Genomic DNA, 15,004 nt, shown 5'->3' with positions numbered 1-15,004 from the left:
ACATTAATTCTTATGTGAATTTCCAGCCTGCCAGCCTACCCTACAAATTTGGACTTGCTAGCCCTACAGTTTCATTAGCCACTTCCTAAAAATATCAGTCAATCAATCTCTGTCTCTGTCTCTCTCTGTCTCTGTCTCTCTCTGTCTCTCTCGATATCCTACTGGTTCTGTTTCTTTGGAGACTAATAGAGTATGGTATGAACCTTTCAGAGGTGATCCATTTCAGCGAGGTAGTCTTTATATTTTTACAACAAAGCTGGCTTATGTAATTGTTTGATGTCCAGTATTCATTTCATAGGCATTGTGGAAGCTTCAGGAATCCTCGGATATGCTTTGGGTCGTGCGATAGGAGCACTCTTAATTAAGACCTCTGAGAATAGTTCTTTTGAGGAAAGGTAAGCTGTTTTTGCCTTTTTTTGTTTACACTCTATATATTTATTGGCTAGATAGTGTAGCTTGTGAATACATATATTGTAACAGACATTTTAAAGAGAAATATATGTAAATGTGATGGATATGCATATATATGTACATATAAATACATCTAAATATGCATTTTTATCTTTGCTGGTTGAAATATAACTTCAAAAACTACTTCTAATGACCACCTTACTACTAATTCTATATCTAGCTTTTTAAAAAATTGTGGTAAAAAAAACATAGTAAAAAATGTACCATCCTAACCATTTTTAAGTGTGTAATACAGGTAGTATTAACTATATGCGTATTGTTATGTGACAGATCTTTAGAATTTTTTCATCTTGCAGAGTTGAAACTCTGTATCCATTGTGCAACAGCTCCCCATTTTGCCCTTCCTCAGCCCTTGGCAACCACTGTTCTGCTTCCTATATTTAAGAGTTTGACTATTTTTCAGCACCATTTATTGAAGAGACTGTCCTTTCTCCATTTTGTAATTAGATTTATTTGTTTATTTATTTTTTTAAACAGAGGTACTGGGAGTTGAACCCAGGACCTTGTGCATGCTAGGCATGCACTCTACCACTGAGCTATACCCTCCCCCCTTTAATGGGAGTAGGTAATTAGATTTATTTGTTTATTTATTTTTTTAAACAGAGGTACTGGGTCCATTTTGTATTCTTACCATCCTTCTGAAAGAGCATTTGTCCATATTTATGAGAGTTTGTTTCTGGACTCTTTCTTGTCTTCTATTGGTCTATGTTGCTGTCTTTATACCAACCAGTACCATACTGTTTTGAGTACAGTAGCTTTGTGCTATATTTTGAAATCAGGAGGTGTGAAGCTTCTGGCTTTTTTTTTTTCTTTCTCAGGATTGTTTTGGCTATTTGGAGTCTAGTCAGATTCCATATGAAATTTTAGGATTTTTAAAATTTCTGCAAAAAAACTTCTGCTGAGACTTTGATAGGAATTACATTGAATCTGTAGATTGCTTTGGGCATTAAGGGAATTTAATAATAGAAAGTCTTCAAATCCATGAGCATGGATATTTTTCCATTAATTTGTAGCTTCTTTAATTCTATTAGCAATGTTCTGGAGTTTTCACTGTTTAAATAAGTCTTCCACCTTGGATGCTGTTCAGTGTGTATAGAAACACATTTGATTTTTGTGTTGATTTTGTATCCTGCCACTTTGCTGAATTATTAGTTCTAACAGATTTTTTTTTTTTTTTTGGAGTCTTTAGCATTTTCTAAGTATAAGATCATGTAGTCTGCAAACAAAAGTAAGTTTACCTCTTTCTTTCCAATATGGATGCCTTTTATTTCTTTTTCTTGCCTGTTTGTTCTGACTAGAATTTCCAGTACTATGTTGAATAGAAGTGGTAAGAATAGTTAGGCATCCTTGCCTTGTTCCAGATCTTAGAGGAGTGCAGGATTACCAGGGGACTTCTCATATATGGCTTTTTATTATGTTGGGGTAGTTTCCTTCTATTTTCAGTTTGTTGAGTGTTTTTATAATGAAAGGGTGTTAAACTTCATTGAATGCTTTTTCTGCATCAATTGAGATAACCTTGTGGTTTTGCCCTTCATTATGTTAATGTGGTATATCACAATAATTGATTTTCCTATATTGAACCATTATTGTTGTATTCCAGAATATATCTATCTTGGTCATGATATGATTCTCTTAATATGTTGTTGAATTTGGTTTCCTAGTATTTTGTTGATGATTTTTACATCCCAATGATTTTAGTGTATGGTTTTCTTTTCTTGTAGTATCTTTGTCTGATTTTTTGTTTTTAGGGTAATGCTGACCTCATGGAATGAGTTTGGAAGTATTCCCTCCTCTTAATTTTTTTGGAAAAGTTTGAGAAGGATTAGTATTAATTCTTCTTAAAGAGTTTGGTCGTATTCTCCACTGAAGCCATCTGGGCTTGGGATTTTCTTTGTAGTGAGGTTTTTTTGAGTTTTGGGTTTTTTGTTTGTTCTTATTGAAACAAAACACTGTTTACAAAAGTCTGTTTACAATATTGAGTTAATTTCTGGTGTACAGCATAGTGATTCAGTTTTACACACACACACACACACACACACACACACACACACACACACACACATACACACATTACATTTCATATTCTTTTTCATTATAGGCTATTACAAGATATTGAACATAGTTCCCTGTGCTATACAGTAGAACTTTGTTGTTTATCTTTTTTATGGATAGTAGTATCTGCAAATCCCAAGCTCCCAGTTTATTCTTCCACCCTCCTCTTTTCCCACTGATAACCCTAAGTTTGTTTTCTACGCCTGTGAGTCTGTTCCTGTTTTGTAAAAAGTTCATTTGTGTCACTTTTTTTTAGATTCCACATATAAATAATATCATATGGTATTTTTCTTTCTCTTTCTGGCTTAATTCACTTAATGTGACAATCCCCAGGTCCATCCATGTTGCTGCAAATGGTGTTACTTTATTCTTCTTTATGACTGAGTAATATGTGTGTTTGTGTGTGTATATATATTATATATATATAAACATTATTAATATTATATAAATTATATAATATATATTATGTGTGTGTATGTGTGTGTATATATACACATTATAATTTCTTTATCCAATCATCTGTTGATGGACTGTTAGGTTGTTTCCACATCTTGGCTCTTGTAAATAGTGCTACTGTAAGCATTGGGGTGCATGTGTCTTTTCAAATTAGAGCTTCATCTGATTGTATGCCCAGGAGTGGGATTGCTGGATCATAGAGTAAGTCTATTTTCAGTTTTTTTTTAATGGAATCCCCATACTGTCTTTTATGACAATTGCACCAAACTACTTTGTTGAAAGGTTTTTTAAGTGCTGATTTAATTTCCTTACTGGTTATATGTCTGCTCAAATATTTTATTCTTTCATGATTCAGTCTTCGTAGCTTATACTTTCTAGAAATTTATCCACTTATCTAATTTGTTGGCATAAAATTGTTCATAGTAGTCTCTTGTGATTCTTTTTATTTCTGTGGCATCAGTTGTAATATCTCCTCTTTCATTTCTGATTTTTGTTATTTGAGTCTTTTTTTTTTTTCTTATTCTAGCTAAGGGTTTGTCAATTTTGTTGATTTAAAAAAAAACTCTTAAAAAAAACCTCTTAGTTTTATTGATTTTCCCTGTGGTTTTTCTATTCTATATTTTATTCTTTTCTAATCTTCATTTCATTCTTTATCCTACGTAAATATGTATTTTAAAGTTATGTTTAATTATTTACTGAAGTGGTACTATAAGTGACTTCCTGCCTTTTCCAGTTGTCTCATTAAGATGATGGAGTTAATGAAGGAGGTATAATCTACCACTACAAGAAAATAGGGAGATCCACTCTCCATTTCTGAAACTCTGGTTTTATATAAATGGAGAACTAATTGAAACTGAGATACAGAAGCCAGCTAGCTCCTCTTATTTATTATCAAACTGCCAACTAATTCCTTAATTATTTATTGCTATGGATACTGTATGGACATTCTCCTGCTAGCTTCCCTACCAGCTCATCTGGGCTCTTACCTGGCCAGAGTGAAGTGTTGGTAGCTATCACACAAATATAATAAAGAGGGGCAGATAAGGTGTCAGAAGGTATCAGGGAATAAGCTGTATGTTGGATATATTTAGTTTGACTCTCTAAATCCATTTCTGTCTTTCTAAAACCTTCTATTCTCTTCTCTTCCCCAGGGGGCTATATTGAGAGCCTCAACATAATCTCTTTAACTCTGGATTTCAGTTGGATTTGGCCAGTGAGAAGCACTGGCAGATGAGAGGGCAGGAGCGTATTAAGGCTAGGGTATTTATGCTCCTAGTTCCTTTTCTGCGAGAGGTGTACCCAGATTGGCTGTATCCCTATTCTGAAGATCATGGCTGCTTTCAGGCTTCCATTACCATTTATTAAGCATTGTTTTAGTTGACATTCAGGCCTGTGGTAACAGCTTGTTATTGTAGCTAGCCCCAGAATTTTGTGCTGTACCTTGTTATTTCCCTAAACCCTGCCCACATCACTGGAAATAGTTTTCTTGTCACTATCTCTTTAAATTATCTAATATGAATGTATTAAGTTTCCTATCAGTATCCCAACTGATTCTAAAAATAGTATCAGAAGTAGCTTTAGGATTCGAGAACTAGGTTGTGTATTTGTATGCCCAGATAACCTCCTTCCTGGGAGTAAGTTAGTAAAATGATCACAAGTTGTAGATGGGATTAAGTCCAGGGGAGGGCCAGACTGGGAAATTACGTATTCATAGCATTTAATCAATTTGAGGGACAGAAGTTATTGTAAGACTTCTGGGTCGTTTGGCTTCTTTAAACAATATTGGAGAATATTCTCAGGGAAAAGGAACACATTTAATCGTATTAATATTAAGGTTTCTTATTGAGATGAGAAAGGAGATGGCCACTATATTATAGCTCCACTCACCAGTGGCCTTGGATACAGGAAATCATTCTAGTGAGTAGAACTTCAGGCTGGTTGACCACTTAGCATAGAAGGAGAGATGGCCTCAGGTATAAATTTATACTAATTTATGGTTGGGTAGCCAGGAGCTTAGAATAAGATTAGAAAATAGGAAATCAAAAGAAAATGTGAGTGAACCTCTTAGAATGGGCACATGTAAAAGGTGTGTACTTTGGAAGAAGCTGTTTAATCAGCTGGACAAAATGACCCTCCTGTTAATGTCAGGTCAGCCTCTCTCCTTTCTAACCATCCCAATTCTTCCTCAGTAAGCTCATGTAAAAAGTGGCCTTGGTGACATGAGTGTAGTAACTTGGACTTCTTCACAGTAGGAAAGTCTGTCAACAAAAGTATTTACTAGGATATGAGTATTACTACTGCTGAGTATCTAATTCATCAATAGTAGAGGTCAACCCTGAGTCCGTGATATAGCACATTCATTGGGAGACAAGCTACCATCCGGTTTATTACTTTGTCCTTAGGTTGCCCCTCTTTTAATTTGTCTTTATACGAAAAGATACATATCCTAGGCAAGAATTTTTCTTCTGTACTATCTTAGTCCATTTGGACAGCTATACAAAAACAGAAATTTATTTCTTGTAGTTCTGTATGCTGAGAAGTTCAAGATCAAGGTGCTGGCAAATTCAGTGTCTTGGGAGATTCTGCTTCCTGGTTCATAGACATAGCCATCTTCTCCCTGTGTTCCCACATGGCTAAAGGGGCAAGAAGTTCCTCTGGGTCATTAATCACATTCATGCAGACTATCTATCCTCATGATCTAATAATCTCCCAAAGGCCCCACTTGCTAATACCATCACATTAGAGGGTAGGATCTTAACATATGAATTTGCAGGAGACAAACATATTCAGTTCATAACATCTGCCTACCATGTTTATGCTAGCATCACTATTCAAAGACTTAGATGCCATATTCATCCCTGTGGTATCTCATACAGTATTGTCTTTGACTAGAGACCATATGATAAGACAAAGGAAGTGTGTCAGCATGATAATTACAGAATTCACTGGTAGTACTTTGTGCCCCATTATCCAGAAATGACTGGCTTGATACAATGGTATCATGGCTTGGTGCCTATATAGTTTTTTTGGTGGAGTAGTTAGGGTTTTCTGTATATACTACCATGTCATCTTCAAACAGAGACAGTTTTACTTATTCCTTTCTTATTTGGATGCCTTTTATTCCTTTTTTTTTGCCAAACTGCTCTGGCTAGTACTTCCAGTGTTATGTTGAATAAAGGTAAGGATGTTAGGTATACTTGTCTTATCCTTGATTTTAGAAGAAAAATTTTCAGCTTTTCACTGTTGAGTCTGATGTTAGCTATGGGTTTGTCATATACAGCCTTTTTATGTTCCCTTTATATGCAATCTGTTGAAAGTTTTAATCATGAGTGGTTGCTGAATTTTGTTAAATGCTTTTCCTGCATCAATTGACATGATCATATGCTTTTTATTCATTTTGTCAATGTGGTATATCACAATGATTGATTTGCAGATGTTGAACCATCCTTGCACCCTTGGAATAAATCCCACTTGATCATGGTATATGATCATTTTAATGTACTGTTGAATTCAGTTTGCTAATATTTTGTTGAGAATTTTTGCATCTATGTTAATCAGGGATATTGGCCTGTAATTTTCTTTACTTGCATTGATTTTTCTGAATTTGGTTGTACATTTAAACTTAACATTCAATTTTAGTTTACTTTTGTATATAATGAGGCATGGGACACATTTCTGTTTTTTCCTGAAAGAGATATTTGATTGTACTGATGATGTTTGTGGATCTTCCATGATTTTTTAAAATTAATTTCATTTGTACAGATACTCAACATTGTTTTTATCATAAATTAAAATTTCCTTTTTACATAGGTTTTCTTCTTGTCTCTGTATCTCTAATCTGTTCCTTGATATATTTTTCTACTCCTATGCCAAAAATATAAGGTTTCAATAATTAAAGCTTTCTTGTATTATTTTCTGTGTGTTTGGAATAGTCTCCACTTATACATCAAAAACCAGGTGCTATTTTTGCAAAATTATTCTTCTAGATACATTTGGTAATTTCAGTTATAATTAAAACATTTTGATTTGTAAATCTTGAATTTATGTGTCCAATTGAGAATAATTGCATACTAATAATCAGAACTCAGGCATGCTTATAGTTGGAATACATAGGTGAGTTAAAAAGAAAAAAAAATTTCTAAAAGATGAAAAAAATTGTAATTTTACAAATTCTTTAAAAGAGAGGGGAAAAAAGGACATTTTCTGAATATTATAATCAATAAGGAAACACATAGCCTTAGTGATTGATAGTCTGGAATTGAATCTCCCTGGGTAGAGCATATTCACATATATGTGCCTAATGGATAATTAAAATCAAGATCGTAACCCTGTGTCATTGCAAGTTGGAATGTGGATCCCTGAATAATGTACCAATGGACAAAAAGTTGTCCCATCAATGAATAAAGCTGAGAATATTCTCCATATTCTATGCAAAATGAGACCTATATGCAAGCTGCTTATCAGATTCTGTTGGCAGTAGTTCTCTGTTGGCAGTAGAGCACCTCCAAAACTGTGGTTCCTGTGGATGTGGACATTTTCCCACAATGGCTGGTTAGACAAGATCTTAAATGTGTGTGGACCTGAAGATAATGGCAGCTGTGTAGTAATCAGCTTTCCTAAATCTCCTTCCTAAATGAAACAAAATAACTTCACAACTGTGAAAATCCCCTGTAAAATCATGGCCTTAGCATTATTGAACACAAAGAATGTTGAAACTGCAAAATAACTGTGAGTAAAAAGGGAGAAACCAACAAATGGCAGCAGAGGATCCTTTACATTCCCATCTCATGTGGCTCAATGCAAAGCTTTGTGGTTTGCAAAGGTAGACCAAGAAAGACCACAGGGAAGATAGAAGGCCAAGGCTATCAAAGGGTGATTAGGTATGATCACTAGAAGGGTAATGAAACTAGAAATAAACCACAGAAAAACAAATGAGAAAGAAATGACTTGGTGACTAAACAACATGGATGGTACTAAAAGGCAGTGGGTCGATGATGAACTCATAGAAGAAATTATAAAATACTCTGAGACAAACAACAATGAAAACACAACCACACAAAATCTATAGGATGCAGCAAAAGCAGTCCTAAGAGGGAAGTTCATAGCAATACAGGCCTTCCTCAAAAAACAAGAACAATCTCAAATAAACAACCTAACCTACTACCTAAAAGAATTAGAAAAAGAAGAACAAACAAAACCAAAAGTCAGCAGAAGGAAAGAAATAACAAAGATCAGGGGCAGGGGAAATAAATAAAATAGAGATTAAAAAAAGTAGAAAAATCAATCAAACAGCTGGTTTTCTGGAAGAGTAATAAACAAAATTGACAAACCTCTGAGAATTCAGAGAAGGCACTATAGGAAAAAGATTTCAAAGTATATGTGATTTAAAGGTTCAGATGCCCAGATAAAATATTAGTTGTGTAACTTAAAGGGCCAGGCTTGCCCTAAAGAACTGGGTGCAGGATTTTAAGGGCCAGGGATGATTTCAAAAAAGGATGAGATTTAGTGGGATACTCTTGTAAATGCATAGCTCTGTTGGAGAAAAAAAGTTAAAGAGGGAAAAAGAATTACTCTTCACTTGAGTGGACAGGTAAAAAGACGTTGAAAGGAAAAATTTTAGTATCCTGCAGGACGAGAACCACATAATTGGAGGACTTACAACCACTCAATCCCAGCAAAACAAGCAATAACAGGGACAAATTAACAGAAAATGTTTTTTTTGTCTCTCTCTCTCTGTCTCTCTCTAATTATGGCTTTGTTTGTAATAAAGTATACAAAGTTGAAAGTTTTTATTTCCTTTATTAAAGCATTGAAGACTGTGATGCCAGTGAACACTGGCTGTGGACTTGGTGGAGCCAGTTTGTTATTATCTCAGTTATTGCATGGTCTACATTAATACCATTGTCACGCTTTCCACAAAGTATACGAGGTGACTATAGAAATATAATTCATTAAATTAGAGGACAGTAGATTGCTTACTTCCATCCTGGTCCCCAATTTTCAGAGTATGGCTACTATATTCTTTCTGTCTACATTTCTTTCTGTTGTGAACATACAGTGACATGTGCTAGTATTATTTGAACAAATAAAGCTGCGTGCAGCCAAGTATTCTTTTATATGTACCAGACTTTAATTAGTACAGATTTTGCCTCTTGTCATTCCTCTTTAAAAATGCTTTATGTCTAGAATTCAGAAATTATTTAAAGAAAGAGGCATATTCAAATTTTTTAATTTAATATTATTTAATACATGTATTACCCCATAGAAATGTATGATAAAATAATAACTATTAGAATTCTTTTGGAAACACTAAAATATACATGTTAACATCAGAGAAATCAAATACTCTCCTAATGGTAGTACACTTTGTTGACATAAAATATTTTTAGTAATAGCAAAGGTTTGATTTAATAATATCAAATGCTTTTATATTTTTGGGCTATGCTGTCAAGTACTGTAGTCACTTGCTGCATGTAGCTATTTAAGTTTTAAATTGAAAAATCCATTTACTCATAGGAGTTATATGTCAAGTATTTAATAGCCACATATGGCTGATAGTTATGGGGCAGATATGGACATTTTTCTTTATCATACAATATTCTCTAGGACAGCACTGTTTTAGAAGAATATGCATTTTACTTAGATTGACTTTGGCTTGTTCAAAAATAGCTCACTTGCCTTTCCAAGACAAACTGCCTGTATTGTGATATGTACGTATGTTTATTATATGTTTTAGTTATTTGAACATGTCATAAGATTCTTTTACTTGTTAACATACAGGTACAGCCAGGATAAAACCCGAGAAACAAAAGCCTCATTTGCTGGATGAAAATCAAACAAAAGATCAGGAATTTGTACCTAGTCTCAAGGACTTATTTGCTACTGCTGTGGTAAAGTAAAATGTTTTACATAAACAAGCCAATTAAATTGACATGTACAATTTTCTAATAGTGGATTTAATAAAATAACTATAAAATGTTCAACTTAAATCTAAGTGGGACTCATGAAGTTTTGATTAACATTTTATAGATAATGGAAAATAAGACGCATTGTGCCTAAGTGGCATTGCTAAGAGCTTGGTTAGTGTCAAAGGCTGGTACTTAGTATTTTTTCTTCTATTGCTCTTAATTTTACCTTCATATTATGTTGTATTTTTTCCCAGAATAAATAAGTAAGACATTTAATGAAATGAGAAACAAAAATTAACATTGTCTTTTTGTTACATTTAAATGACTTAGACAAGAACTCTTGAAGTTAACAAATAATTCTTACAAACATCTTATTTTAAGGAAATTATCTCATCTCAGTATCAAATGGAGAACTATTTGTTTACTTGGGTGAGAAACAAGGCTTACAATACAGACTTCGTGGGGTTAAAAAAAAACACTTCTGAATAGTGATTCTGTATTCAATTTGTTTTCTCTTCTACTACTCATAACTTCATTCTTTATGTTGCCTGAAGAATTGTATTTCTCATGTGTAGATTTTATCAAGTCATTTTCCAGAGTACTTCACAGATAAATCTCACACTGTTTCAGTGTGTGGGACTTTGAAAACTTCCCAGTAGCGTCAACTGAATTTTCCTACCTCATCTCAGAATTTTATCCCTGTCTCCCCCCATTCTAGCCGCTTGCTCTTTCCTGGACATACTGGATATTTTTATAATTCTGTACCTTTGTAGATACAAATCTCTCTCCTTCAAATGTTCTTCTCTCTCTTCTCCATTTGAAAGAAACTCTTTGTCAAATCTTACATTCCTAGGCAAAATGAGTTTCTCCCTACTTAATGCTTTCATAGATGTTTGTTGAAAATATAAATGTATATACTGGATGTGTATATAAATATATATATATATAGTACTTTTATTATACTAGTTTAATTCATCTTAAAATGAATAGATTTGTTGTATAAAATCAGAAATTTTGTTTACTTGTTTTCCTTCACACAAGGGTTTAGTTTTTATCAAATTATGAACTCTTCCTAGTAATAAATTATATTTCATTCAGATTTTTAAAATTTTAACTTTTACAAAATTATTACATGTATATATTTTAATTATACAGGAATAAATTAGGCATAACTTCAGAAAATTTAAACATGATATTTTAAAAGATTATTGCCAGGCAAAAAACAAAAACAAGTCAATTCTAATATTTCTTTCTTGGAAATAGAGTTCTTTGATTACTATTGTTAGGCTACAGAATAATATAATGTTTGGTTAATAATCTTAGATTTCTGACTGACACTTGTCTGGATGGGTAACTCAAAGATATTTTAATCCTTTTAAAAGTTTAGTAGAAGAGACTTCTAGAATGTCAGGGTGAGGAGCTTAGAATATCTTTAGCTCCAAAAAGCAGTAGTTGAAGCTGACAAAATTGTCAACAGTCATTTCAAAACTCTGGAAATCAGGACTACACTTTGAAAATTACTGATCTACTTTATTAGAGGTCTTTCTACTTACCCTAATTCTGAAAGCACTATTGCAGAGCAGGTTCTGCGTATGTCATTGGCTTCACATTTACTGTCTTGCAGAAGATAATGAAAACCGTAAATCACCTTGTGATATTCCTAACACATTGCCACAAAGCAACGAAGAGCAAAACAATAGTCAAAATGAAGTTGCCTGCTAAAGATAGGTTTCTGTTAAGCCCTGTCGGTGAAATTAATGTAGCGCTTGTCTTCCCTGAGAGTAAAAGGTCAGCCAGTGTTGTCTGCTAGGTTGGTGTTTACTTATGAGTCAGTTAAGCAATGAAGATTACAAAGGAATTCATGTAAGAAAGAGTGGAGTTTTACAGTGGGTAATGGTTATAATCCCTCATCAGGTAGGGGCTGGAGAGGCTGTGACTTTCTGGGAATGAGCACAACGTAGAACTAAATGGGAGTTTATGCTTCCCTCGTGGTAGATCTCCTAGGCAGAGAGATTTCCCTCATTAGGATCTATTACTTTCACCTAAGCCCAAAAGGTTGCATACTAGAGACTGATCGGTAGCATCCTATTCTTGGTAAATAGTCTTAGAGAGAACCAGCTATAGCCTTCTCTTTGTGCTCCATGGTATACCCAAGGGTTAACAAGGCTAATGGTGAATCAGGTCTTTCCTTATCCATAGGTTCTAATCTGTTAGCAAGCCTAACTGCTAGGACTACCCAGTGGAGACGGCATTTACTACTGTTGAGACCTTGTGCAAATGTCTGTATTTCTTTGTTTCTAAGCCGCACATTTTCCCCTTCACATTTTAACATCTTTGAAATTGGGTTGGATTTTAAATTGACAGAGTGTTGAAATAATTGTAAGTCAGAACATAATTGTGACATAGTTAGATATTGCTTAAGTATAGCAAAGTTGATCATTGGCTGTTCTTATTATCATTACTTCAGTGGTGCTGTCCATATTGAGAGAAACTGTTTAACTCTTCAAAGAGATAATGCAATATTTAAACATTGGATTGTAAAGTTATTGTATATGTACAAAGACAGAAACAGCAACAGGATATAATTTTGATTCCAGTAAAGCAAGTACTTGCTGTTGGAAGAATGATCACTAGTTCACATTTTCTTGCAAAATAACATCCAATAGTTTTATGGGACTTAAGTATAGAATTCCACAATTAGAGACAGCTGTATTGTTCGTTTTTTTGAGATATCTGCAAAAGGATTGCCTACTGTCACTGTCTTTGGCACAACATACCAAGTTGTACAGCTGAGCAGGAAAAATTGGCAACTCCTTCTTAATAGATATATTTAAAAAGCTGGTGAGACTGATATCTGCATAGCATAGGACTTTCCTTTAGGCATTGTACCATAATGTGAGTGGCAGTGATTTTTTTTTTCCCTTGAAGTACATAAAATAATGGCATCTCTTAAAATTGATGGCATTTTAGATGCAATGAAATATGGTATTTCAACCTTTCTGAGCCTCTCTTTCTACAGCCAAGAAATTGGTACAATAATGTTAACTTCCTTCTTGTTGATGTGGCATATCATGTTGATTAATTTGCATATGTTGAACCATCCTTGTGTCCCTGGGATGAACCCAACTTGATCATGGTGTATAATCTTTTTAATATGTTTTTGGATTCTGTTTGCTAATATTTTGTTGAAGATCTTTGCATCTATATTCTCAACGATACTGACCTATAGCTTTCTTTTCTGGTAGTGTCTTTATCTGGCTTTAGTATCAGAGTGATGATGGCTTCATAGAATGAGTTTGGGAGTATTCCCTCCTCTTCAATCTTTCGGAATAGTTTGGGGAGAATCGGTATGAGTTCTTCATTGTATGATAGAATTCTCAGTGAAGCCATTAGGTCCTGGACTTTTGTTTGCAGGGATTTTTTTTTTTTATTGCTGATTCTATTTTACTTCTAGTGATTGTTCTGTTCAAATGATTTATTTCTTCTTGATTCAGTTTTGATGGAATGTATGTTTGTAGAAATTTGTCCATTTCTTCTGGGTTGTCCAATTTATTGCCGTATGGTTAGTTGTTCATTGTATTCTCTTAAGATATTTTGTATTTCTGTGGTATTGATTATATCTCCCTTTTCATTTCTTATTCTGTTTATTTGTTTCCTCTCTCTTTTCTTCTTGGTGAGCATGGCTAGAGGTTTGTCAATTTTGTTTATTACTCTTCCAGAAAACCAGCTGTTTGATTGATTTTTCTACTTTTTTTAATCTCTATTTTATTTATTTCCCCTGCCCCTGATCTTTGTTATTTCTTTCCTTCTGCTGACTTTTGGTTTTGTTTGTTCTTCTTTTTTAATTCTTTTAGGTAGTAGGTTAGGTTGTTTATTTGAGATTGTTCTTGTTTTTTGAGGAAGGCCTGTATTGCTATGAACTTCCCTCTTAGGACTGCTTTTGCTGCATCCTATAGATTTTGTGTGGTTGTGTTTTCATTGTTGTTTGTCTCAGAGTATTTTATAATTTCTTCTATGAGTTCATCATTGACCTACTGCCTTTTAGTACCATCCATGTTGTTTAGTCACCAAGTCATTTCTTTCTCATTTGTTTTTCTGTGGTTTATTGCTAGTTTCATGACAAAGTGGTCAGAAAAGATGCTTGAAATAATTTCTATCCTTTTAAATTTGTTGAGGCTTCTTTTGTGCCCAAGTATGTGGTCTATCCTAGAGAATGTTCCACGAGCACTTGAAAAGAATGTATATTCTGTTTTAGGGGGATGTGATGTCCTAAAAATATCAACCAAGTCCAGCTGTTCTGTTGTGTCATTTAGTATCTGTGTTTCCTTACTGATTTTCTGTCTGGAAAACCTGTCCATTGATGTTAGAGGGGTGTTGAAGTCTCCTACTTTTATTGTATTCCCATCAGTTTTTCCCTTTTTGTCTGTTAGTATTTGTTTTTTATATTTAGGTGCTCCTATATTGGGTGCATGTATGTTAATGAGTGTAATATCCACATCTCATACTGCTCCTTTGATCATTATATAGTGTCCTCCTTTTTCTTTCTTTATGGCCTTTGTTTTAAAGTCTGTTTTGTCTGATATGAGCATTGCTACTCCCACTTTCTTGCCATTTCCATCTTGCATTTCCATTTTCCAGCCATAATTTCATCAAATACATTTTCGACCCCTTTATCCCTCTCTTCTCTTCTGGGACCCCTATCATGCAAATGATAGTTTGCTATAAATAATAACTATAAATAATTGAGGAACTGCTTTAACAAAGCTACTCAAGAACGTCATGAAAAAAATTAAAACTCTATAACTGTATTAAAGGAGACTAGGATAGTTTGAAAGATATACTCTATTAATGGATAAAATGACAGCTTTCATATATGTGATTTCTCTCTCAATCTATGAATTCAATGAAATGTAATCAATACTAGGGCAAGAATTTTATTTTTTTAGTAAATGACAAGTTGATTCTTAAATAATTCTTATAACAGAATGATGGCATGAATAGGTAAAACAAAGAGTGTTGATCCTAGTACACATTAAGACAGGCTACAAAGCCATAGTAGTAAAAACAAGGTATTTCCTCAGCACAGATAAATAGGCCAGTGGAATAGAATAGAGAAC

The 15,004-nt window shown here is 33.9% G+C and overlaps 1 protein-coding gene across 1 annotated transcript in view; it reads left to right on the top strand.

Moving 5' to 3' along the window:
• SLCO6A1 (solute carrier organic anion transporter family member 6A1) overlaps positions 1-15,004 on the top strand; it is a 76,138-nt gene that overhangs the window by 18,970 nt on the left and 42,164 nt on the right. The window contains exons 4-6 of the mRNA XM_074354909.1: positions 299-395; positions 8,787-8,908; positions 9,760-9,869. Coding sequence (XP_074211010.1) covers positions 299-395; positions 8,787-8,908; positions 9,760-9,869 — 329 coding nt within the window. The remainder of the gene's footprint in view (positions 1-298; positions 396-8,786; positions 8,909-9,759; positions 9,870-15,004) is intronic.

The sequence above is a fragment of the Camelus bactrianus genome, chromosome 3, assembly GCF_048773025.1.
Source record: "Camelus bactrianus isolate YW-2024 breed Bactrian camel chromosome 3, ASM4877302v1, whole genome shotgun sequence".
NCBI lineage: Eukaryota > Metazoa > Chordata > Mammalia > Artiodactyla > Camelidae > Camelus > Camelus bactrianus.
This window is presented reverse-complemented; position numbering and strand designations above follow the sequence as displayed.